The following is a 27,448-nucleotide window of genomic DNA, read 5'->3' as shown; positions in this document are numbered from 1 at the left end:
AGAAGCTTGAAACTTTCAGCCCCAGCCCACTTCCATCCTCCAGGAGGGGAAGAGGAGCTAGAAACTGAGTTAATGATTGATCGTGCCTATGTTATGAAGCCTCTATAAAAATCCTAGAAGACGGGGTTTGGAAAGTTTCTGGGCTGATGAACACGTCTAGGTGCAGGGAGGGTGGCACACTCCAACGCCACGGGGATGGAAGCTCCTGCACTCAGAACCCTCCATACTTGGAAATATCTCTTCACCTGGCTGTTCATCTGTATTCTTTATCACATCCTTTAATATGATAAACCAGTAATCGTAAGTGTTTCCTTGAGTTCTGTGAGCCATTCTAGCAAATAACAGAACTTGAGGCGGGGTCATGGGCACCTCTTAATTATAGCTGGTCAGTCAGAAGTACAGGTGACAACCTGGGACTTGCAGTTGGTGTCCAAGGGGTATGGGGAATCTTGTGGGACTAGGCCCTTAACCTATGCGGTCTGCACTAACTCCAGTTGGTGTTAGAATTAAATTCAACTGTAGGACACCCAGCTGCTGGTGCAGAGAATGCTAGATGTGTGGAAAACCCATACATCTGGTGTGAGAAGTGAAGTGTGGGATGTTCTATGTGAGTAGTAAAAGGGAGACACAGAGAAGTGTGTTTTTCCTATAAACCCCTCAACTCACTTCATTTTGGCTGCTGGTCCCTTCCTTCCACCTCCATAGCTCACTCTGTGGTCACCAATGATCTCCATATCACAGTATCCAATGACATTTCCTGATCCTCGTTCGCCATGATAGTTCTGCAATATTTAAAAATGCTAACCTCTGCCTCCCTTTCGAAATACTGTTCCCTTGACTGCTGTAATAACACACTCTTCTAGTTTACCTCCAACCTCTGCAGCCACTCCTCCATCTTCTTCGCAAGCTTGGCCACTTCTACACAGAGGTAGAAGTGCACAGACCCTTCTTCTGAACTATAGGCCTATATTCCCAACTACTAGGTATCTCCTTTTAGATACCCCAAAGGCATCAAACTCAACACATCTTAAGGCAGACAGACTCATGATTTTCCCTCCAAACTTCTTCCAACCTCTCTCAGGAAATGGCATCACCATCCATCTAGTTAAATGAGCCCACACCTTGGTGTTGTCCTTGGCTGCTTTCTCTAATTCATACACTTCCATGTAGCTCATTATGAGATTCTCTCAGTTTCATTTCCTAAATATTTGAAGATTCATCCACTTCCTACTTGTCTCTCCCTCTCTAAATCTGTCTTTCTGTGCTTCATTCTAGGTGAATTTCTCAGTACCAACTTGCAATTCATAAATTCTTTCATTGTAGCCAGTCTAGAGTTTATCATGTCTACTGAATTCATTATTTCAATGACTATTTTTCATTCAAGATATCTGATTCTTTTTAAACATCCATCTGTTCCTGTTTCATTTCTGCTTGTTTTTGTGTCATATTCTCTTGCTCGTCTTAAATGGAATATATTTATTTGATCTGAGCATATTAAACATACTCACTTTAAAATATTTGAAACTTTCATCGAATTAACTTCATCTGTAAATTTATCGTTTTAAAATAAAAAAAAATTTAGTGAATGAAAGATTCTACAGTACTTTACAATTACAAAAGTTTCACACACATGATTTCATATGATCCCACAATAATGCTTTCTTTATTCCCTACCCCTATACTGCCCCCTGCCCTGTAACCACTACTGTAAATTTATGACTTAATTGATTTTGTTGGCTGCTTATCTTTGCATTAATTTTTTCACATTTTTGAATTTTGGTTTGCAGAGTCATTTGCATTTCAAGTTAGAGTTTTTGTTTGTTCTTTTTCCTCTTTAACACTTTCTCTCTTCTTGACTTCCTCTATGCTGATCTAATGCTTGCTTAAAAGTTTTGGGAGTACTCGCCTCCTTAGTTCCTGAGTCCTTTGTTGAGACTGGTCACTGGTGCACTGCCAGGTTATTTCTTGCCTTTACTCCTGGGGCTTGCAGCTAGTTACAGGTCATAACTTCAAATGGTAACGAAAAGGTTTTTTTCTTGCCCCAGCCTCCTCTGCCACTTTGAGGAGCCTTGCTCTTGCCCTATAGCTTTAAGCAATAAATCTGCCTTTGCCCGCATCTCACATGGCACACTTTTAGTCTTTACTACCCCAAAGGAGTTGAATTCCCCGCCTCTATGTCCCTACTGGGACTCAGGATGAAGCAAGCCTGTGATTTCGGCTCTACTCAAGATTTTATGTTTCTAATGTTTTGTTTTGTTTTGGGGGTTGGATGTATCTTTTTGGTTTTCTGTTTCTATATTTCATCTACCATTGGTATGTATTTGGTGTAGAGGTGGTACATCAACGTATGAATTTATGGAACCATGTTGACTGGAAATCACAGATCCATTCTTCACACTACAGCTAGAATTCTACTTTCAAAAATGAGAGCCTGATTATGTCAGTTCCGTGCTTCCTATCACTCTTAGGATAAAGACACAAGTCCTTAAAGTCTACAAGGTCTGGCCCCTAGGCTCCTACCACCCCGACCTTTCAGTCCCTCATATGTGCCATGTTCCTCCCCTGACCCTACCCCAAAGGCCGTTGCACATGCTCTTCTCTCTACCTAAAACACTCTTTCCATCCTTCTTTGTTATCTTTCTTTACTTAGTTAAAGCCTACTAATCCCTCTGATCTCAACTCACTTGCCATTTCTTCAAGGAAATTTTCCCTGATCTCCTTGTCTAGCTCAAGTTCTTTTTCTTAAATGCCTTCATAGCACCATGTACCTTTTTTCGTTGTTTGTTTGGTACCACTTATCATAACTGCAATTTTACATGTATTTCTATGATTATTATATTAATGTCAGGCTATAAACTCCACGGGGGCAAGGGTCATGTCTGTTTTTATTTACCACTGTATCCCCAAACTAGCTGCTGAATGACTGAAAGAAAATTCTAACTCTTCAACATGGTATTCCAGGTACTCCAAACGATAGCCACAACCAACCCTACCATACAAGCACTACTAGCTACTAATACCAAACAAGTAAGCTATGCTCCAGCTATTAGTGGCCTACTATTCTTCAAGTATGCCTTTATTTTCTGCCTCTGAATACTTATGGCTAAAATCATTGCCTCTGCTTACAACATCCTCTCCACTAACTCAGCCTGATGAAGATTCATCGCAAGTGCCACCTTGTTCATGAAGCCTTTCCCTAATCTCCTTATCTATACTTTATTTATGGTGTTAATATTTCCCCTCATATATATATATATATATATGAGTGATATATATATCTATGATATAGATAGATAGATATATCTGTCACAGCCTCTAGGTTGTAAGTTTCCTAAGGGCAAAGGCCATATGGCCATTTCCACAACCACATAACAGTCACTTAACATTTGTTGAACTGATCTTGGGCATAGATAATTAAGCTTATTTTTGTTGATTTGTAGAAGATACCAATTTTATTAGAAAGTGGCTATGCTGTATTTAAACTTCATCAAACAAAATGATATACTAAAACAAACCCCTTTTGGTTTTGAGTTATATAAAATAAATGTTTGGTTGTTTTGTGCATGTTATACTGAAATAAAAATAAGAACACATGGAGAGGGGCTTCCCTGGTGGCACAGTGGTTAAGAATCCACCTGCCAATGCAGGAGACACGGATTCGAGCCCTGGTCCGGGAAGATCCCACATGCCGTGAAGCAACTAAGCCCGTGTGCCACAACTACTGAGCCTGCACTCTAGAGCCCACGAGCCACAACTACTGAGCCCGTGCACCTAGAGCCCATGCTCCGCGACAAGAGAAGCCACTGCAACGAGAAGCCCACGCACCACAAGGAAAAGTAGCCCCAGCTCACCACAACTAGAGAAAGCCCGTGCACAGCAATGAAGACCCAACACAGCCATTAATTAATTAATTAATTAATTAAATTTAAAAAAAACACTTGGAGAGGACAAAAGGACATATTTTATGGTTTCTAAGGTGACACAAATAAATGTAAATAAAGCTCTATCAATGTTTTACTTATTCTTTCTGCTATTAAAACTTAGAATATCTTAATTTCTAAATGGGTAGCAAGAGCTTTTTTTGTTTTGGGGGGGCGGGGGGTAGGGGGGAGTGGCAGTGCGGTGATAAAGAGAGTGGAGCTGCTCCCTTCCGGAGCTGGAAAGCACACAGGTTAGTGGCCACAGGGGCACTTTCATTTTGAGACCATGCCATATCCCATGAAAATCTGGAGAAGGGTTTCCTTGAGTTGACAGGTCTATGTTGGTGAATTAAAGGAGAGAAAAAGGACACAAAAGATAAGTAATCTCAGGGTGTAAGGCTCAGCAGGTACAGAATAGAAAACCCAATGGATATAAAAAAAGAAAGAAATCAAGTCTCAGGACAGCACGGAAAAGCAGCAGAACAAAGAAACAGTGGGAAAGATTCCTACCTATTCCTTCTACAGCAACACACCAAAATAACTGCATGTCTTTTTAAGAGAAATACATAAAAAGTGATCTCTACCTATAATATATTTATAATCTTGCTAAAGAGAAATCTTACACACGAGACAATCATCAGAGAATTCCAAGTAATCTTTAAATGCTAAATGTAATCTTGCAGTTACATAAAATAATTGGGCAGATGTGTCCGTTTCACTAATACAGCCAAACTAGTGAAAAACACAGGTAGAGCTAAACAAAATTGATGCAAAATAACCAAAAGTGTTCAGTGTATCAAGTGTGGAAAAAAGGTTTTAAGTTCTAAAGCATTTCAAACCACAGAAAGGGTAAGTTCTTTTCTCCGCATTTCCACTGACTCTAAAAATAAACCCCGATTATTTTCCAGATTATAAAAGAAATATGAGTTCATTATTTAAAAAAATTCTAACACTACACAAATGCATCATAATGAAAACCAACAATCTATATAACTATTTCCTTTGGAGGTAACCAGTGTTATCAGTTGGGTAACAACCACTTTTTGATTACTTGAGACACAGGAATAGGAGAGCTGCTCTGAACAAGTTATGCTATTATTTCAGTTTCTCCTTTGACCTGTACCCTTCCTACGCCACTGCTAAGGAGGCAGAAGAGGAAAAAGAATATCCAAAATACATGCTGATCTTCCACAACAGGCAAACCACAAACAAGATTAACCCCTGGAAAAAAAAGAAAAAAAAAACCAAAGCTGACTGGGCAAAACTGTTACACTACGTGGCAGAAACAAGTATTACTTGATTTTGAGAAATGGAGTAATAGTAGAAAAAACACTAACCTTTCCTTTTTATTACCCTCAATAATCAAAAAAGGGGATAGCATTTTTCCTTCAAAGAAAAAGGTTTTATTTTAGAATAGTTTTAGATTTAGCAAAAAGCTACAAAGATAGTACAGGGAGTTCCCATGTGCCCTGTACCTAGTTTTCTGTGTCATCAATATCTTCTGTTAGTGTGGTACATTTGTCACAATTAATGAACCAGCATGGATACATTATCATTACCCAAAGCTCATACTTTGTTCAGATTCCCTTAGTTTTCACTTCCTGTCCTTTTTCTGTCATAGCATCCCATCCAGGATACCACATTACATTTAGCTGTCATGTCTCATTAGACTCCTCTTGGCTGTGACAGTTTCTCAAACTTTCCTTGATTTTGATGACCTTGACAGTTTTTTGAGGAGTACTGGTCAGGTATTATGTAGAATGTCCCCCAACTGGGATTTATATGATGCTTTTCTCATGATTAGACTGGGGTCATAGGTTTGGGGGAGGAAGACCACAGAGGTAAGATGCCACTCCCACAACATCATAGCAAAAGTAGACACTATCAACATGACTTATCACTGTTGATGTTAACTTTCATCATCTGGCTGAGGAAGTGTTTGTCAAGTTTCTCCACTGTGAAGTTATTCTTTTTTCCCCCTTTTCATACTGTAATCTTTGGAAGGAAGTCAGTGTGCAGCCCACACTTAAAGAGGGGGCAGTTATGCTCTACCTCTCTGGGGGCAGAGTATTTACACTAATTATTTGGAATTCTTCTGCTCGAGTAATGTGTCTGTTCTCCCCCACTTAGTTATTTATTTAATCATTTATTTATAGTAGTATGAACTCATGGATATTTACTTTATACTTTGGGTTATAATCTAATATTACTTTATTTTGCTGTTCACTTAGTTTACCTTTGGCAATTACAAGCTTTCTGTTCACTCCCATGTTCCTTTGACATACCTCCATAATTGTGTGTTTTTTTAAGCACTTCCTCACTTCTGGCACTACAAAATTCCCTACTGGTACAACATTCTTTTTTAAAAGCTAAAAAACATAGCTAATTAGGTAGGTCTGAAATAGAAACTGTTTTAAAAGGAAACTTTTATCTTAAAATAAGCATTTTAACACAAAATTAATGATGAATAAAGTGGTACCATTGTAATAATAATTAAGTAAGAATAGTTTATATAGATTCAAAAACATGCTTAAGTAAATTTACTACTTACTCTGGAATTGCTGCTTGTCAGACTTAAGAAATATTTTTAAAAATTTTTAGTTAAAGTGAGTATTATACTTTCACTCTACCTACCACATTCCTGAGAAGCGTATTTTGAAATACTGTCATAGAAGCAAAGTACACACAATAATGATTCACAATCTCAACACACCCTAAATAGTTATCACACAAAAATTATCAGTGACACATCAAGAGGAGGATCAACTTGCCATTAAGATTTTGCCAGATAGAAAACAGATTCGGGAGCTTGGCAATGCTGTTTTCCTAACAATGCTGTTTGAAGATAGCCAATCAGTTGACTAATGCAATTGGGAAAATTTCAAACACTACGCAGAGTATACCTTTTGGGGATATTTGGAAAGAAAAGGATATGAGGCCAAATTCATTACAGAAACTTTGCCTGACTTCCTTCAAAGTCTTTCTACTTACTTCTTTGATCACTTTACTAAAAACCCACTTATCCAACAGCTGATCATTCACTTCATTAGCTATTGGTACATGTAAGAATAATTCTGAGTGGTGTAGACTATTCCAGCAGTGGCATGACAAGACAGAACTCTTACAAGTGTCAAGCAGGTGAAATGGGTGGAATGGCACATGGATGGAAGGAAGCATCTAGTCAGTTTGGCATTATTTGACCTAGGGCAATGTGACTTCCCTGACATCATGTCATGAAAGCTAAATAGTAAGAAAAAAACCCAAGAACCATTTTTTGTGTTCTTCAGTGAATTCTGGATTGGCATCATGCATTAATGCTTATTTATCTCCCTATGTCATTTGGCGGGGGGGGGGGGGGGGTTACCCTTGACTAGCTAGATGTAACTATTTTAAATAAACATAAGGAGTCAAGATTAGGTCTACCCCCCCCATGTAATAAACTTATAGATTAGAGAATTCTTATAAGCTCTTCCTGAACCCAAATGAAATAGGACTTAAATGCTGCCACCAGATGAGTTGCCTTAAGATTCACAGTCCAAGTTTATGGTTTCCACTGATTAAAAAAAAAAATCTTCAGGCTTTTGAATACATACTAACAGTGACTTATTTGGGTGATTATTTCAGATGCACTATAAAGAAACATGCAATTCCATTGGTTTGATACTCCATATAATTACTTTCAGTCTCAGGTTTTCTCCATTTAACATATTCTCTTTGGGCTATTTAACAGTTTTTTAGAAGTCATACTCTAGGTAACTTTAACCATCATAATGCTAATATAACTACTTGATAACAACTGTTGGTTACGGAAACATGACAAACTTCTATTCTGAAAGTGGAAGAAATATATTATTCTTAGGAATAGGTTTTAGTACTTTAAAATGAGTTTCATATATTTAGTTTAAAAAATAGATTCCTAATCTAAGAATTACTTAGACTTCTAATAGTTTTGAGTATTTGACTTATACAATTGCTTGTTTTAGTAAAGCAGTATGAGTACACTTCTGAGCAAACGTTTTTATGCAATAGTGGTTCTCAAAACGCGGTCCCCAAACCAGCAGCATCGGCATTACCTAGGAACTTTTAAGAAATGTAAATTCTCAGCTCTACCCCAGACCTTCTGAATCGGGAACTCTGGGTGCAGGGCCAGAAATCCTGTTTTAGCAAGCACTCTAGGTGATTCTGATGCACACTAAAGTTTGAGAATCAATATTCTAAACTATAGCAGAAACACTAGTGGTTAAGTTTAAAGATTTTAAATTTTCTTATCTTTAAAAATATATGAGTTTGTTTTTAAAGAAATGTAATAAGTACTCATAAATATACATAATTCTAGAAAGTAAAAAATGAAGTCCCTTCCTGGATTAGAGTTTAACCTGGAATAACTGGATTAATAATTGTTCCTGTAACCCCTAGCCTTAAAAACACTGAAAGAACCACTTTTAAAAATCCACTGGAAAGAAACTATTGTTAAGTAGTTGACTAAAATTAAAATGCTTAGACATAACCTCCAATCACTTATTTCCAATCATTAGTAATCAACAAAATGTATGAAAGTAAACTGGGAACAATGACAAGTTTTTGATTGTAGATTTCAATATAAGAAAAAGATTACTCAAACACCTTCTCAGAGTAGACATGGGGACAGCCTTCTTTGAAGGCAATAAAAGCAGCATGACCCCCAAGTTTTGAGACCCAGTTACAAGACCTTCTACCTCTTAAGCCAGCCCTTAAGAGCTAGTCTTTAAGCATGAGAAACAATTATATGGAGAAGAGTATTAAAAGTTAAGAAGGTGTAATAAAAATTTCACTTAATCTAACATTTGCCCTTGCAAACACAGAGGAGTTTCCTTGCTACCATAAAATTATTGAAACATAATTTCAAGCACAGCTGGTGTCAAACTCCAAACATTTCTATAGTTTGGGCAAAAAAAAATATGCCCAGGATTTACAAACACAAAAAAACCCATCGAGCATAGTTTATTTTATTTTAGGTTCTTTATGGTATTGAAACATTTACAAGAGGTTGTGTAAATCAACAGAAAGAAATAAAATAACTTGGGTGGCAGGAAAAAAATGAGAACTCACTGCCAAGTAAATGCTACTGCCAAATGACTTTTTTTTCTTTTTCTCTTTTTTTTTTTCAAATGATTTTAATGGCTAATACCCTTTCTTCCTCCATTTTTCTCTCACTGTAGTAAAACCAACTAAGAGATGGCAATCAAAACAAATTCTGCAGTGCTTCTACCAAACTACTTTCTATTCAATGCCCCAAGCATGCTGTAAGAATGAAAGCATTAGGTGCTGATGTCTGGCCATAATTCTTTTAAATTACATTATAAATTTTCTTTCTGTGGAAGTCATTTTAACCAATTCTTAGTTATCTACAAAAATAGGGAACAGAGTTTTGAACAGCTAGCAAAATTAACTAAAATGATGTACTTTCCCCCCATACACCCTCTACTAGAGGAGCTTATGAACAACTGAAAACCCCAAATGCAACCTGCAAAAGGAGCAAGGGGGAAAAAAAAACGGACTGACTCCTGGGGAGGCCTGTGTGTCGGAGTGGGAGTGCCGGTGGGGGGCGGGGAGGAGATGACAAGAGCGAAAATGCAGGATGAGAAGCTTTCTACTTTATACCCTTTGTTTTCTGGGTGAAAGCTTAGGATGTTGTCCCTGTCCCCTCAAGGCAATCTCGCATCACCCATTATTAATAATGACTTGGTGGCTCAAAAGAAAAATCCATCTAAAAATGAAAGTTGTGAAAGTATGTGTAAAGTATGAGTTATGGAGACTTTAGAATTCCTACTTCATCATTCTGGGAAAAACAATCAATAAAAGCATCAGTTCTTTCCACATAAAACCACAGTGAAGGAATCTGATATTGAAAAAAGGAGTCTAGGCACAGACAGTTTGCACTGACATGATGAAACTCATTTCTGACTCCTGGACTTGACCACTGTTAACAAGCAAGACATCACCAGCTTCAGTGCAGTAGTCATCAGAGCTGTTAAAAAATACTAATCCTCTTTCTCCTTCCAGGCACATGGTAGGACTGCCTTTCCTATGCTGCTGAACTCAGGTGTAGCTATGTAACCTGTATTAACTGGTATCATATCTGAGCAGAAGCTTTGGGTCAGTGTGTGCTTCACCACTTTCCCTTTTCCCTCTGCCACAGTGACTGGCAATATTTCAGAAAGTTATTCTGGGTCCTGGAATGAGAATGGTGATGACAAAGATGACCTAAAATGGACATATAGCATGAACAAAAAAATAATTCATTTTAAGCCAATGAAATTTTGAGTTTATTTCTGCATTACCTAGCCTATCCTGACTAATATAGTCTGTCTTTTGTTTTCTCTATATTGTTAATACATTTCTCATTTACTTACTCTACAGAGAAGTTAGCTATTTATTTAGAGACTCAAGTTTAGGTTCTAAGCATCAGTTCAAAAAGAATGAATGAGGACACGGGGAGGAGGAAGGGTAAGCTGGGACAAAGTGAGAGAGTGGCATGGACATATATACACTACCAAATGTAAAACAGATAGCTAATGGGAAGCAGCCACATAGCACAGGGAGATCAGCTCGGTGCTTTGTGACCACCTAGAGGGGTGGGATAGGGAGGGTGGGAGAGAGACGCAAGAGGGAGGAGATATGGGGATATATGTATATGTATAGCTGATTCACTTTGTTATACAGCAGAAACTAACACAACATTGTAAAGCAATTATACTCCAATAAAGATGTTAAAATAAAAAAAAGCATGAAGACCCCAAACTGAAAAAACTACAAGAGTAGATGGTCAGTTATTTAAATTAGGAGACTAAACACATCATAAAAAACTACTATGCTTTTATTTCTACAGAGTTAAGACCACAGACAACTAAATGAACTCACAGGGTTGTTGTGTTTTTTTTCTTTTGCATTTTCCTTCCCTTTCTTTTTTAAATTTTTTTGGCTGTGTTGGGTATTCATTGCTGTGCACGGGCTTTCCCTGGTTGCAGCGAGCGGGGGCTACTCTTCGTTGCGGTGTGTGGGCTTCTCATTGCAGTGGCTTCTCTTGTTGCGGAGCACAGGCTCTAGGTGCGTAGGCTTCAGTAGTTGTGGCACGTGGGCTCAGTAGCTATGGCTCACGGGCTCTAAAGCGCAGGCTCAGTAGTTGTGGTGCATGGGCTTAGTTGTTCCGCGGCATGTGGGATCTTCCTGGACCAGGGCTCGAACCCGTGTCCCCTGCATTGGCAGGGGGATTCTTAACCACTGCGCCACCAGGGAAGCCCTTTCTTTTGCATTTACTGGACTATGTGCCAGGCACTGCAATAGTGCTTTTCAAGGATTAGCTCATTTAATCATCACATAGGAACCAGGAGGTTAAGTAACTTAGCCTAGGTCACATAGCTACTGCGTGAAGTAAGCTGCCAAGAATAAAACTCAAGAAGTTTTCAGTTAATCCTGAAAAGCAGATAAGTTATTTCTAACAGGTTATATGAATTACTGTATATCCATTTGTTCATTCTTTCAGTCATTCACTAAGCATCTCCTGAGCACTTACGGTGTTCAAGGCCCTTTTCTCAGTGCTGAGGATAAAACAGCAAGCAAGGTACACAAGATCTTCAATCTCAGGGCATTTGCATTGTAATGGAGGACAGTAACAAAGTTAACAGAGAAATGTATAGGTAATTATAGCTACTAAGTGCTATGAAGGAATTAAATCAGTTATCTACTGCTGTGTGATATATCACTCAAAAACTTGGATTAAAATAATCGCTTACTGGGCTTCCCTGCTGGCGCAGTGGTTGAGAGTCCGCCTGCCAATGCAGGGGACACGGGTTCGTGTCCCAGTCCGGGAGGATCCCACATGCTGCGGAGCGGTTGGGCCCGTGAGCCATGGCCTCTAGGCCTGCGCGTCCGGAGCCTGTGCTCCGCAGCAGGAGAGGCCACAACAGTGAGAGGCGCACGTACCGCAAAAAAAAAAAAAAAGAAAAAATTTCTTACTTTCTCACAATACTATGGGTTGGCAATTTGGGTTGGGCTCAGCTGGATGTTATTCTGTTCCATGTGGTATAGGCTAGGCTCATTCATGTGCTCACAATCATTTGGCAGGCTGCCTGGAGGTTGTCGGTCCCAGATGACTTTACGCACACATCAGGAGCCTTAGTTGGGAAGGCTGAGTTCTCTCTCTCTCCCCCCACCCCCCTCTCTCTCTCCATGTGGCATCTCCTCCTCAATGAGACTAACCTTGGCTTATTCATAAGGTGTAGTTCCTAATGAGTAACAGCATAGCTGCATGGCCTTCTGAGCCCAAGTCCCACATGTCACTTCTGCTACATTCAAAAGGCAAGTCACAAGGCAACCCCAGATTCAAGAGATGAGGAAACAGACTCCATCTCATGATGAGAGAAACTGAAAAGAAACTGTGGCCATTTTTAATCCACCATAGAAACAAATAAGGTTGTTGTAACTGAAAATACAGGCATAGGTTGGGTGAGCAGAGTGGGGTTACTTTAGAAGAATCAGGGAAGATCTTTGAGATGCTGATAATGATCCAACTGTTTGAAGAAGGAAACACATTAAAGGCTGAAGGAATACCAAGTACAAAAATCTTGAGGAAGGAACAAGTTTGGAATGTCTGAGGAACAGGAAAATTTCTAGTGTGTCTATAATTCAGTGAAAGGCAAAGAGAAAAAAACCAGAGATGAGGCTGAAAACAGAGGTAAAGATCAGATGATGAAAATTACTATAATCCATGATAAGGAACTTGGATTTTATCCTAAGTATCCTGCAAAGTCAATGAGGCAAGGATGAAAAAGCAAGGAGGCCACTTAGCAGTTTAGGTGAGAGACGATGTTAATAGGGATAGAAAGAAGTGATTAGATTACAGGATATATTTGGGAATCATGACCATTAAAACTTGTCAGTCAACTGGATGTGGGGCTAGTGAAAAAGAGTAGTTGAGGTTACAATCCTTGGAGGATGGTGGTGCCAATTACTCACTCACTTGAGCTTAAAAAAATATGGATACAATTTAATTTCTACCTCTCATTATGCAGTGCTTTTCCTCAGAAGTATTTGTAAGAGCCCAAATAACATGTTGTTGAGAAATGGCTGTTCATAAAAAAATCCATGCTGCTCCAAAAACATAGTTTATTAAATTAAAAGAAAAGAAATCAGATTCAAGAAAATCCAAAACACTAGACCTTGCAGGTAATGAAAAAGGAATGTTAGTCTAAGTGCTACATAAAAGCTGGCTCAAGGGCTGTACAAGGGTTCATACCTAACACTTTCTAATCTAGTCACTGTTTCTCCCAAATTACAACATGTTCTGGAGAACTGAATGTTACAAAACCATTCTGCAATACTTAAAATTTTTTTTAAAAAATTCTTATCCCATGTATTTTGGGTAAACATTATTCTCCATTTTTACATTCCAAGTAAATTTTTAAGAAAAGAATCATACACAAACACAAGAATCACTCTCCATAGACAACAAAATGCAAAATATACTATGAATTTCTTGTTTAGATAACATAACCATCAGCCTAATCATGTTCCAGCATTCACAGCATTTATCAGCCTATAGACATACCCTCACATCTTAAAACAGTATCTGGCATGTAACAGTTGCTCAATAAACAGCAACTGATTCTACATTGTAATTCCCTGCTAAGATGCTCTAACTGTTCTTCTCAAAATGGAAGCTATATATCAATAATTAACCTGCCAGTCACTCAGAACCCTTCCCTCTTCTCAAAAATACAAATACAAACCAAAACCTTTCTTCTTCTGAAAAACTGCAACCAAATAAATAAATAAATAAATATATATATATATATATATATATATTTGCTGTACGCGGGCCTCTCACTGTCGTGGCCTCTCCCGTTGCGGAGCACAGGCTCCGGACGCGCAGGCTCTGCGGCCATGGCTCACGGGCCTAGCCGCTCCACAGCATGTGGGATCTTCCCAGACCGGGGCAAGAACCCGAGTTCCCTGCATCGGCAGGCGGACTCTCAACCACTGCGCCACCAGGGAAGCCCCAAATAAATATTTTTGAAAAGCAGAATACACTTAACACTTGAAAAACATCTAAAGGTGAGTAACAAGTCTTATTTTGCCCAGATTTACTAAAGGTTCAACAGATGAATTAGAAAGGGTCAAGCCTAGTCCTGTCTAAATCTCACTATACTCTAAATTATGTTGGTTTACCATCTACTGAAGATTGCTTCTTTAAAAGGGAACCCTCCTACACTGTTGGTGGGAATATAAATTGGTGCAGCCACTATGGAAAACAGTACGGAGGTTCCTTAAAAAACTGAAAATAGAGTTACTGTATGATCCAGCAATCCCATTCCTGGGCATACATCTGGAGAAAACTCTAAATTGAAAAGATACATGTACCCCAATGTTCACAGAAGCACTATTTACAATAGCCAAGACATGGAAGCAACCTAGGTGTCCATCGACAGATGAATGGATAAAGAAGATGTGGTATATATATACAGTGGAATACTACTCAGCCACAAAAAAGAATGAAATAATGCCATTTGCAGCAACATGGATGAATCTAGAGATTATCATACTAAGTCAGACAAAGACAAATATCATATGATATCACTTACATGTGGAATCTTAAAAATGATACAAATGAACTTATGTACAAAGCAGAAACAGACTCACAGCCATAGAAAACAAACTTATGTTACCAAAGAGGGACGGGAGATAAATTAGGAGTCTGGGATTTGCAAATACAAGCTACTATATATAAAATAGATATACAATAAGGTCCTACTGTACAGCACAGGGAACTACATTGAATATCTTGTGATAACTTACAATGGAAAAGAATCTGAGAAAGAATATATACATATATAACTGAATCACTTAGCTATATACCAGAAACTAACACAACATCGTAAATCAACTATACTTCAATTAAAAAAAAAAAGATTGTTTCCCTAAAAATGCAAACACTAAAATGTAAATAGATAGCTAGTGGGAAGCAACCGCATAGCACAGGGAGATCAGCTCCGTGCTTTGTGACCACCTAGAGGGGTGGAATAGGGAGGGTGGGAGGGAGATGCAAGAGGGAGGAGATATGGGGATATATGTATACGTATAGCTGATTCACTTTGTTATAAAGCAGAAACTAACACACCATTGTAAAACAATTTTACTACAATAAAGATTTTTAAAAATGCAGACACTATAAATTCAAGAACTAAAACTATATAACTTTAGAAGAAAAGATAGGCATAAATCTTCATAATCCTGGATTAGGTAACGATTGATTGATTGATGCATGCATGCACGCTGCACAGCATGGCATGTGGGATCTTAGTTTCCCAACCAGGGACTGAACCCAAGCCCCCTGCGTGGAAGCACAGAGTCTTAACCACTGGAACACCAGGGAAGTCCCAGGCAATGATTTCTTTAGATAGGACACCAACAGCAGGCAAAAAAAAAGACAAACTGGACTTCAACAAAATTAAAAACTTTTGTGCTTCAAAGGATACCATCAAGAGACTGGAAAGACAATCCAAATGGGAGAAAATATTTGCAAATCATATACCTGATAAATCCCTAGTATTCAGAATACATGAAAAAATTACAACTCAATAAAAAGACAAGTAATGCTATTAAAAAATAAGCAAAGGATTTTAATAGACATATCTCCAAAGAAGATACATAAATGGCCAATAAGCACATGAAAAATGCTCAACATCATATACCATTAGGAAATGCAAATCAAAACTACAATGAGATACCATTTCATACCTACTAGGATAGCTATAATAAAAAAGACTGGTAATAACAAGTGTTGGTAAGGATGTGGAGAAACTGGAATCTTACATACTGCTGGTGGAAATGTAAAATGGTGCAGATGCTTTGGAAGTTTGGCAGTTCCTTAAAAGGTTAAACAGAGAACTACCATATGACCTGGAAATTCCACTGCTTAGGTATATACCCAAGAGAACTGAAAACATGCTCACACAAAACATGTACATGAAGTGTTCACAGTAGCATTATTCTTAATAGCCAAAAAGTGGAAATAATCCAAATCTTCACAAACTAATGAAGAGATAAATAAAATGTGGCATATCCATACAAGGGAACATTATTCAGCAATAAAAAGTAATGAAGTACTAGGACTTCCCTGGTGGTCCAGTGGTTAGGAATACACCTTCCAATGCAGGGGATGCGGGTTCAATCCCTGGTCAGGGAACTAAGATCCCACATGCTGCGGGGCAATTAAGCCCGTGCGCTCTAGAGCCCGCGTGCTACAGCTAGAGAGAAGCCCATTGCTGCAATGAAGATCCTGTGTGCTGCAACTAAGACCCAACACAGCCAAATAAATAAATAAATATTTTTAAAAAAGTAATGACACACTGATTCATGCTACAATATGGATGAAATTTGGAAGCATGCTAAGTGAAAATATGAAATGTCTAGAATAGGTAAATCCATGAAGACAGAAAATAGATTAGTGGTTACCAAGGGTAAGGGGAGAAAGGAATTGAGAGTGACCACTAAAGGGTATGGGGTTACTTTGAGGGGAATGAAAAATATTCTGGAATTTGATATCAATAATGATTGCAAAACTCTGTAAATATACAGTTGTCCCTTAGTATCCAGTGGGGATTGGTTCCAGAACCCCTGGGAGATACCAAAAGCCATGGATGTTCAAGTCCTTTGTACAAAAATGGCATACTTGGCCCTCCGTATCTGAAGATGCAGAACCAGCAGATTCAGAGGGCCCACTGTACTAAAACTCACTGAACTGTACACTTTAAAAGGATGAATATTATGGCTTATGAATTATACCTCAATGTAGGTACTAAAGAAATGACACATTACTTGATCAAAATCCTAAACTGTGCCAAAAGTGAAATCTAGTCGGGGACTTTACAATCTCCAGTTCCATTCAGTATATCCTGTAATGGTATTAAGACACCAGAAACTACAAGATGGCCATGGATTTAGTAATAACTTTCAAGCAAAAAGCAAAAAAGTTTTCTTTTTCAGTAACAAACAAAATCATATATTAATCATATAGTTCCATGCCGTATTTACGTTTTCAGAATCACAAGTAACATTTAAATAGGAATCTTCATATCTGAGTTAAAGGCTCTTCTGAATTACTTTTGGCCATAGCCGCTCTATGACATGTAACATACATACTACTCTCCTGAGAACCTGTGTTCTTCACCTTTACTTGTGTATCACTTTTAAGACCAACAGCAAAAACAGTGAAGAATACTGGGGGTTTGCCTGCATTTCATATTTGATTATTGCTTTTTCTTTCAATGAATGATGCCATTCTGCAAAAATCGGTTTTAACAACCTCTCCTTGCTTTAAAATTCTGTACGTTATTCTGAGAAATGTGTCAATTACCACCACTTTTACTGCATGGTCAGAAAACCCTCAGCAAATATTTAAAGTTAAGATTAAGGTTAAAATTAAACAGCGTGTGGAGCTGCCAATACAACTACTCAACTGAGGTCACAAGTGGATGAACAGACATAGCTGTGTACAGCTAAATGTGCACATTCCCAGGCAATGACAACCACCAGTAAGTCTCAACTCTACAAGGTGACTGGCAAGTTTCTACTGACATCAATTATAAGACATAATCTGATTTCAAAAAAAATTAAAATATAAAAAAGTGCATATGAAAATTGAGAAAACAAGTTCACAACCAGAACTTATTTTTAGCTCCTTAAGTCACTATCACCCCTAAACTGTATAGGCTCTGAGATCAAGATATGTGATCAAGGTGTACTCCCTAAATAATGAATGTAAAAATGGTCTTTTCTAATTTATGAACTTACAGAGGACAATGCTGGATACATAATTGACCATTAATAGAAACGGACCAAGAAGAATTTGTCACATATTATGTAGAGGGTCCATGGAAAAAACATAAATGACCTGTACATTATTCCACAGAAAAAAACCTGGAAACTTCTTCACACAAAGATGAAAAACTCTAGAACTAAGATTCCTAATCTTTCCTTTGTGCACACTTAAAGGCAACTGTATTAAGAGAGAGAAAATACTAGCAAACAGAATCCAACAGCACATTAAAAGGATCATACACCACGATCAGGTGGGGTTTATCCCAGGAATGCAAGGATTCTTCAATATATACGCAAATCAATCAATGTGATAAACTATATTAACAAATTGAAGGAGAAAAACCATATGATCATCTCAATAGATGCAGAAAAAGCTTATGACAAAATTCAACACCCATTTATGATAAAAACCCTCCAGAAAGTAGGCATAGAGGGAACTTACCTCAACATAATAAAGGCCATATGACAAACCCACAGCCAGCACTGTTCTCAATGGTGAAAAACTGAAACCATTTCCACTAAGATCAAAAACAAACAAAGTTGGGCTTCCCTGGTGGCGCAGTGGTTGAGAGTCCACCTGCCGATGCAGGGGACACGGGTTTGTGCCCCGGTCCGGGAAGATCCCACATGTTGCGGAGCGGCTAGGCCCATGGGCCGTGGCTGCTGAGCCTGCACATCCAGAGCCTGTGCTCTGCAACGGGAGAGACCACAACAGTGAGAGGCCCGCGTACCCCCCCCCAAAAAAAAAAACCCCAAACAAGGTTGTCCACTCTCACCACTATTATTCAACATAGTTTTGGAAGTTTTAGCCACAGCAATCAGAGAAGAAAAACAAATAAAAGGAATCCAAATTGGAAAAGAAGAAGTAGAGCTGTCATTGTTTGCAGATGACATGATACTATACATAGAGAATCCTAAAGATGCTACCAGAAAACTACTAGAGCTAATCAATGAATTTGGTAAAGTAGCAGGTTACAAAATTAATGCACAGAAATCGCTTGCATTCCTATACACTAATGATGAAAAATCTGAAAGAGAAATTAAGGAAACACTCCCATTTACCACTGCAACAAAAAGAATAAAATACCTAGGAATAAACCTACCTAATGAGACAAAAGACCTGTATACAGAAAACTATAAGACACCAATGAAAGAAATTAAAGATGATATAAACAGATGGAGAGATATACCATGTTCTTGGATTGAAAGAATCAACATTGTGCAAATGACTATACTATGCAAAGCAATCTACAGATTCAGTGCAATCCCTATCAAACTATCAATGGTATTTTTCACAGAACTAGAACAAAAAATTTCACAATTTGTATGGAAACACAAAAGACCCGGAATAGCCAAAGCAATCTTGAGAAAGAAAAACAGAGCTGGAGGAATCAGGCTCCCTGACTTCAGACTATACTGCAAAGCTACACTAAACAAGACAGTATGGTACTGACACAAAAACAGAAATACAGATCAATGGAACAGGATGGAAAGTCCAGAGATAAACCCACACACATATGGTCACCTTATCTATGATAAAGGAGGCAAGAATGCACAATGGAGAAAAGACAGCCTCTTCAATAAGTGGTGCTGGGAAGACTGGACAGCTACATGTAAAAGAATGAAATTAGAACACTTCCTAACACTATACACAAAAATAAACTCAAAATGGAATAAAGACCTAAATGTAAGGCCAGACACTATCAAACTCTTAGAGGAAAATATAGGCAGAGCACTCTATGACATAAATCACAGCATGATCCTTTTTGATCCACCTCCTAGAGAAATGGAAATAAAAACAAAAATAAACAAATGGGACCTAATGATACTAAAAAGAAAGGAAACCATAAAGAAGACAAAAGACAACCCTCAGAATGGGAGAAAATATTTGCAAATGAAGCAACTGACAAAGGATTAATCTCTGAAATATACAAGCAGCTCATGCAGCTCAATATCAAAAAAACAAACAACCCAATCCAAAAATGGGCAGGAGACCTAAATAGACATTTCTCCAAAGAAGATGTATAGATTGCCAACAAACATATGAAAGGATGCTCAACATCACTAATCATTAGAGAAATGCAAATCAAAACTACATTGAGGTATCACCTCACACCAGTCAGAATGGCCATTGTCAAAAAGTCTGCCAACAATAAATGCTGGAGTGGGTGTGGAGAAAAGGGAACCCTCTTGCACTGTTGGTGGGAATGTAAACTGATACAGCCACTATGGAGAACAGTATGGAGGTTCCTTAAAAAACTACAAATAGAACTACCATATGACACAGCAATCCCACTACTGGGCATATACCCTGAGAAAACCATAATTCAAAAAGAGTCATGTACCACAATGTTCACTGAAGCTCTATTTACAATAGCCAGGACATAGAAGCAACCTAAGTGTCCGTCGACGGATGAATGGATAAAGAAGATGTGGCACATATATATAATGGGATATTACTCAGCCATAAAGAGAAATGAAATTGAGTTATTTGTAGTGAGATGGATGGACCTAGAGTGTGTCATAAAGAGTGAAGTCAGAAAGAGAAAAACAAATACTATATGCTAACACATATATATGGATAAAAAAGAAAAAAAAATGGTTCTGAAGAACCTAGGGGCAGGACAGGAATAAAGACACAGACATAGAGAATGGACTTGAGGACATGGGGAGGGGGAAGGGTTAGCTGGGACAAAGTGAGAGTGGCATGGACATGTATACACTACCAAATGTAAAACAGATAGCTAGCGGGAAGCAACCGCATAGCACAGGGATATCAGCTCGGTGCTTTGTGACCACCTAGATGGGTGGGATAGGGAGGGTGGGAGGGAGACGCGAGAGGGAGGGGATATGGGGATATATGTATACGTATAGCTGATTCACTTTGTGATACAGCAGAAACTAACACACCATTGTAAAGCAATTATACTTCAATAGAGATGTTAAAAAAAAAAAGGGAGAGAGAGAAAGAGGACAAATAAGAAGGTCAAGAATATTTCTTCCTGGTTATTTTATTAAACTTTGTTTACAAATTTTAGAAATGTTTGATCTAAGAAATCTGGGTTAAAACTGTCCAGCGCTTTTCACATAGCAGATTCATGGCACAAATGCAACTAAATAATTGCGGCAGTCATGTAATAAGCAACTTTGAAGAAATGTGTTCTATTTGGGCACTTTTATACACTGTTGGTGGGAGTATAAATTGCTACAATCATTTTGGAAAGCAATTTGGCAATATGTAGTGAGACCTTTAAAAATATCCTTACCCTTTGACTCAAGAGTTCTATTTCTGGGAATCCATTCTCAGGAAATCATCTGAAACGTGCACAGAGATCTTCTTCCAAGCATTATTTACCATGGTGAAAAATGAGAAACAATCTAATATGCCCACCAACAGGGAAATGATTAAAAAATTGTGGTAATCCATAAGATAGTTATTTTAGAATATTTACCAAGAATGCCTTTTTACTTTTCCTGATGGTGATTTTTTTTAATTTTAAAGTAATATATACTCATTGTAAAGAAAATTTTAAAAGCATAAATGAAAAAGTAAAATCCTCTTATTGTCTTATACTCTATCCCCAACTCCTAAAGTTAACTATTGTTAAGTTTTTATGTGTAATTTCTAGAAATTTTCTAGTCAGATACAAACTTACCTAACAAACATTTATATATGGGTAATCCTTTTGTTTGCTTTTAACACAAGTGGGGCCATATTCAGTTTGTTGCTCTTCAACTTTTTTCTTACACTTAACTTTGGGTATTGTTCCACATCAGTACATACAGATCTCCTTCATTCATTTAAAATAGATGTTTCAACATATATCAGGTCCTAAGTTGACAGATATTTAGGTTGATTACACTTTTCTGCTTACAAACAATGCTATAACTAACATATTTGGACACATAACTTTATATAGTAATGTGAATATATTCGTTTCTAAGAGTAGAATTTCAAACCTTTTAGGCATCCAAAGTTATTGCCAAATCACCCACCAGAAAAACATGTACTGATACCCTCCTCTCTACCTCTCCAAACCATTTAAAATACTGGATACTACCAACTTTTAAATCTCTGCCAGTCTGGAAGACAAACATTTTAATTTGCATAACTAGAATTATGAATAGGGTTAAGCCACTTTTCTACTGCATGGTTCATCTTTTTCATATAGACTTATAGAGACCTTGGTACAGTCACGAAATTAGTCCTTTGTCACATGTATTGTAAACAATTTTTTTCAGTTTGTTTTTATTTTTTTATTTTTATTATTTTTTTTTTGGCGGTACGCAGGCCTCTCACTGTTGTGGCCTCTCCCCTTGCGGAGCACAGGCTCCGGACGTGCAGGCCCAGCGGCCATGGCTCACGGGCCCAGCCGCTCCGTGGCATGTGGGATCTTCCCAGACCGGGGCACGAACCCACATTCCCCGCATCGGCAGGCGGACTCTCAACCACTGCGCCACCAGGGAAGCCCAGGCCTTACTTTTATAATCATAAGAAAATAACATTTCTTAAAATCAAATTTTAAATTTTTCTTAAGTTTTTGATGGTACTGGCTTCAATTTTCAATCAAGTATTGTTTGAGTACCTCACCTAGAGTCAAACAGTAATACTAAATCTAATACTAAGGCAGAGATTTGTATTTTCTTTTAGCTCCATTGACATGGATGACACAACAGGAGAAAATCTTATACTGCCAAACGGGTTTGCTAAAAGCAAGAATTACGGTTCCATTTGGGAAGTTACTTTGAATAGTAATCACAATAATAGTTACACCTATTAGGTACTTAGTATGTGCCAAGTATTCTTCACTACATCTTTAAGAGATGGGTACTATTATTATGCCTATTTTACAGATTGGGAAACTAAGGCACAGATAGGTTAAATAACTTGCTCAAACTATGAAAGCAATTAAAAGTGGTAGATTGAATATAAAAAGTCTGGTTCCAGAATGCCCATTCTTAATTTCTAAACTAAAATGCTACTTTAAAGCTATTTAAAATGCTATTAAATGCTATTCAGGTGGCATCTCTGAGTCTCCAAGCTGAGATTTCCCACATATAATGCCAGTGCACTACCACACATAACAGTGCTCTGAAAAGCTGGGTAATAACAATTACTTGTCACATAAACTATGGCTTACATTAAATTATTTTAAGAGTAAAAGCTAAAAGTAGTGGCAGATGCCTATGATTTCCCTGGCCCATCATTTGATCTCTGCCTCTCTGCCAAAATCTGCTAAAATCTTTAAAAATGTGCACATTTTGGGCTTCCCTGGTGGCGCAGTGGTTGAGAGTCCGCCTGCCGATGCGGGGGATGTGGGTTCGTGCCTCGGTCCGGGAAGATCCCACATGCCGCGGAGCGGCTGGGCCCGTGAGCCATGGCCGCTGAGCCTGTGCGTCCGGAGCCTGTGCTCCACAATGGGAGAGGCCACAACAGTGAGAGGCCCGTGTACCGCAAAAAAAAGAAAAAAAAAAATGTGCACATTTTTCTCCCACAATGCCGGGGAATGTGTTTACTACATCATCTTCAACATGGTACCTGCATAAGTTATTCCCATTTGGGCTATATATTTCTGGCAAGCCAATTTTTAGTGCTTTGTGTGAAGCTGAAAGTCAAATAGAAGGTAAACAAATAGGAAACTTCTCATTCTCACAGTTTAGATGGGAATGAACTCTTCTGATTCTGAGCTGTACCATGCATTAGTGATAATAATTTCATACTTCCTATTCTGGCTTTGCTTTTGTCAATGTTACTGCTTCAAAGGGCCCTTCAGGTACCTAAGAGATAGAAATATTTTCAACTTACTTTTGTGTTGTTTAATAATAAAGGAGAAAAAGTACATACTTGACCATAAGAATGTAGGCACAAACGTAAAGGAAAGGCATACAAAAAATTTTCTATAATTCTACCTTGTCCTTTGTTAGTAGCTGTAAGCTTTTTTGAGTACAAATGGTCAAATTGGACTAGTAGCATCTCTGAGAAAAAGCTTTTAAGTTGGCAGTAATTTTTAAGAAATAATAGTTTAACTACAGATGAATGGCCATAGATTGCCAGGAATAAGAGCCACAAGTCGGAAACCCAGGAACTCTCTACAATCAACTTTTGATGTTATGACTGCTTTCTGAGGATTTACTGAACAAAATTGACCTTAATTTTCTAATTTTCTAATCTGTAAAAATGGGGATTAAAATAATTGCTCACTAGTGCTATAAAAAATCATGATATTCCTATTAGAAACTACTAGGACACTTAGAAATTGACAGAACAAACAATTACCTTACAAAAAAAAGAACTGCTTAGGTTAATTTATAAACATAGTATGTTTAGAAAAACACAAATGTGAGTTATGATTAATATCTCTTAATAGTATATGTTGATAAATTTCAAATGGAGGGATGTGATCCACAGGGACAAGATAGAGTAGAGACCTAGGAGAAGGTTAGCTAAAGGTTACACAAAAAGGGCTGAACTGGCCCTTTATTACATAGACTTTTTAATCTCTCACTCTTGCCCTGCCTGTAAGAGCCACTTACTTGCCAGAGATGAAAACACTGAATCTCAGATGACTGGTTGGTCACTTTTGGGAACTTATTTTTAGAGGAAGGTAAAATGGGAAACTAAGAGACCCAAGGAAGATCACAAATGGGTACAATAACTATTTCTAGAGATTTGGAATAACAAAATAAAACTTGTACTTACAACTTGAGATTCACGAGCTTTAGGAAACATTTTGGCAACATTGAGCCCATCAATGACAATATCAAAAGGAGGATGGTATTTTACAAAGTCCTGAAATCTCTTAAGCTCCTAAAAAAGAAAAGTCAGATAAAATATTAATAAGAACCTAGTAAGGTCATTATTATAAACACACTGCTATGACTTTCATTATTGTTCTGGTAAGTCAAAATATTCATCCCTTAAAAATACACACACACACACAGATGCTTTCAAAATGAAATCTGAAAAGACCAGCCTAATAGATACAACTGCATGTAATTATCTGATACATCTTATAATCTCATAGTGTTTTACACTTCACAAAGTACTTCACATGGTATTTCATTTGATCTGTAACCAGTTATCTAGTCTGCTACACTGACACACATGGTAGTCAGATGAGAATAAAATGTCAAAATCTCTATGCCCTGTTCTATAAGCCAAGGAGAAGCGAATCTCAGATATGCCAGTCTATCAGTGCAACCATGTTGAAAAAACAAGACTCTATTACTTGTACTCCTCTCTTGTCATCAAGAGGATTTGGTTACTTATGGCTATTTTGAAGAGTTGAAAATTCATTCATTCATTCAACAAACATTTGTTGAAAGCCTCATTCTATTGAAAATGGGCACTGTTGTTCATGGTGTCCATAAATTGTTAATGTGGCTACATTGAGACACAGGTTTTGCTTCCATCACTGTAATTTTATTGCAGTGGTGACAATGAGACATGTAACATATTTTTTGCTAGGCTCATAAGTAAAAATTGGATATAACAAGGCTTTTCAATATTAGAAAAGATGAAGGAATAAACAGCAATGTGCTTGCTATATTTAACTTCTGGGGAAAAAAAATTTGTTGACCACCTATATGCCCAGCAGTTACCAAAGAGACAAAAGCCCAACTTAATGGAGCTTGTATTTTAATGGAAGGAGACACAAAATAAACAAGTTAATATATTAAATGTCAAATGTGATGAGTGCTATGGATGGAAGAAAAGGAGGAGAGGGAGTTCCACTCCTGGTAATGATGGAGTAGTCTGTAATGGATTACCAGATAATATAATATTTTCTATATAAAAAATAACTATTTGAAGGTGCTAGAGAATGACCAAAAGCAAGCAGAAATTGGAGGGCACAAAACATATGAAAGAAGGTTTGATGGTTTTAAAACATGTCTGAAAATTCTTTGACACTCCTCCCCCCTCAAAAGGTAGAGTCTAACTCCCTTCTCTTGAATAGAGGCTTTTCTTTGTGACTGCCTCAATGAATGAGTGTGGCAGAAGTGACACTCTGTGACTTCCAAGGCTGGGTATTAAAAGGAAATACAGCTTCCATCTGGCTCTCCCTCTTAGGATGTCTGCTCTTTGAACCCAACCATCATTAAAAACCCAGGCAGAGGTCATGGGTCATGTACAGGTGTTCTACCTGACAGTCGAACTGAGTCCGAGCCAAAAGCCAACACCAACCATCAGATCTAGAGAGTAAGGGAGATTTCAAGATGACCTTAGCCTTCATTTGATTACAACAGTAGAAGGACCAAGCAAAAATCACACAACTCAGTTTAGTCAAACCCTAGAACCATGAGATGATATAATCATAATAATAATAATAGGCGACTGTTTCTGTTTAATGCCACTACATTTGGGGTGGTTTGTTATCTATTTACAGATAACCAGATAATAAGTGAACTGCAGCAGGAGAAATTTGCCTGTATGTGGCTTTTTGCCAGAGGGCACTCTCTAGTCAGCATGGTTGGCAGGGGCAGCTGGAAATCAAGCAGAAAGCCACAGACTGACTGGTTTGAGAAATCAGAAGAGTTTGAGGCTGCCAGAGAGGCTGGGAAGTTACAGAAAGAATGCTAGAAAAGAGGGAACTGCAAAAATCTGTGTATAAATCTGCCCAAATCCTTGGCTACCTCTTGATCTGTACATGCGTGGAGGAGACTCCAAGGAGCCCAGCAAAAAAAAACAACAGATGAAAGACTTAAAAGACTCGAACAAAGATTTCAATTATTATCCACTGCAAGAGTGGCAGAGTCTGGAGTCTCTAAGTCTAACCAAGTTTAACAGTCTGGTAAAGCAGAAAATCAATAACCTCCAGAGGAAGATAATGGAATCCAGAGCCTTTGCAAGATGCCCCTCACAATGTCCAACATACAACTTAAAAAATAATAAACATGAGAGGAAATAAGAAAATGTGACCCACAGTCAAGAGAGAAGAAAGTCAACAGAAATCAATCCAGGTCCAGATGCTGGAGTTAGCAAGCAAGAAATTTAAAGTAGCTACTATAAATAGATTTAAGAATTTAAAGGAAAATATAGTTATAATGAATGGAAGGAAAGGAAAAAAACAGAAAATGGAAACTATAAAAATGAACATTCTAGAGCCAAAAGGCACACATGTGGAATAAAATATTCACAGGGTGGACATTACAGATTAGGGATGGGAAAAGTAAGAGTCAGTGAACACAAATGACGGAGCAACAGAAATTATGCAACTGAAGGAAAAAAGATCGAAAGAAAAAGATAAAGCCTTAGTAACCTGTGGGACAATACCAAACAGACCAACATATGTGTCATTCGAGTCTAAAAGGAGACGATGGAGAGGAAAAGAGAAAATAGAAAAGGGAATCTGAATAATGGCCAAAATTTGATGAAAAATATAACTTATCTAAGAAGCAGAGCAGACTCGAAGCAGGATAAATACAAACAAAATACAAAGCAGGATAAATCAAAGATAAATCAAACATGCAGGTGTGATATATATGACAACAATAGCATAAAAACCAGGAAGTGTTTGGTAAATGGAATTCTACTGCTACAAGGTTCCTACATTTTATGTGAAATGGTGTAATCGAAACTCTAAGTGGACTAGGTTAAAGATTCATATTATAATCCCAACTCACATATTTAAAAATAATACAGAAAAGGCATAGATAAAAAGCCAACAGAA

At 37.8% G+C, this 27,448-nt stretch overlaps 1 protein-coding gene and 1 non-coding gene across 7 annotated transcripts in view; one reads left to right on the top strand and one right to left on the bottom strand.

Annotated features, from left to right (window-relative positions):
- The window catches only part of PRORP (protein only RNase P catalytic subunit), a 138,086-nt gene that overhangs the window by 58,747 nt on the left and 51,891 nt on the right, over positions 1-27,448 (bottom strand). For all 6 annotated transcript variants that reach the window (XR_009563095.2, XR_009563098.2, XR_009563096.1 and 3 more), the window contains exon 5: positions 24,478-24,585. Coding sequence is in view for 2 of the 6 variants with exons in the window: in XM_060294743.2 (XP_060150726.1) it covers positions 24,478-24,585 (108 nt within the window). In the remaining 4 variants the exon portion in view is untranslated. The remainder of the gene's footprint in view (positions 1-24,477; positions 24,586-27,448) is intronic.
- On the top strand, positions 25,102-25,235 carry LOC115852499 (small nucleolar RNA SNORA1). The gene has a single exon (XR_004039176.1). It is a non-coding gene; the product is annotated as a small nucleolar RNA SNORA1 (small nucleolar RNA).

The sequence above is a fragment of the Globicephala melas genome, chromosome 2 (assembly GCF_963455315.2).
Source record: "Globicephala melas chromosome 2, mGloMel1.2, whole genome shotgun sequence".
Lineage (NCBI taxonomy): Eukaryota > Metazoa > Chordata > Mammalia > Artiodactyla > Delphinidae > Globicephala > Globicephala melas.
The sequence above is the reverse complement of the archived record's forward strand: the minus strand, read 5'-3'. Positions and strand labels throughout refer to the sequence as shown.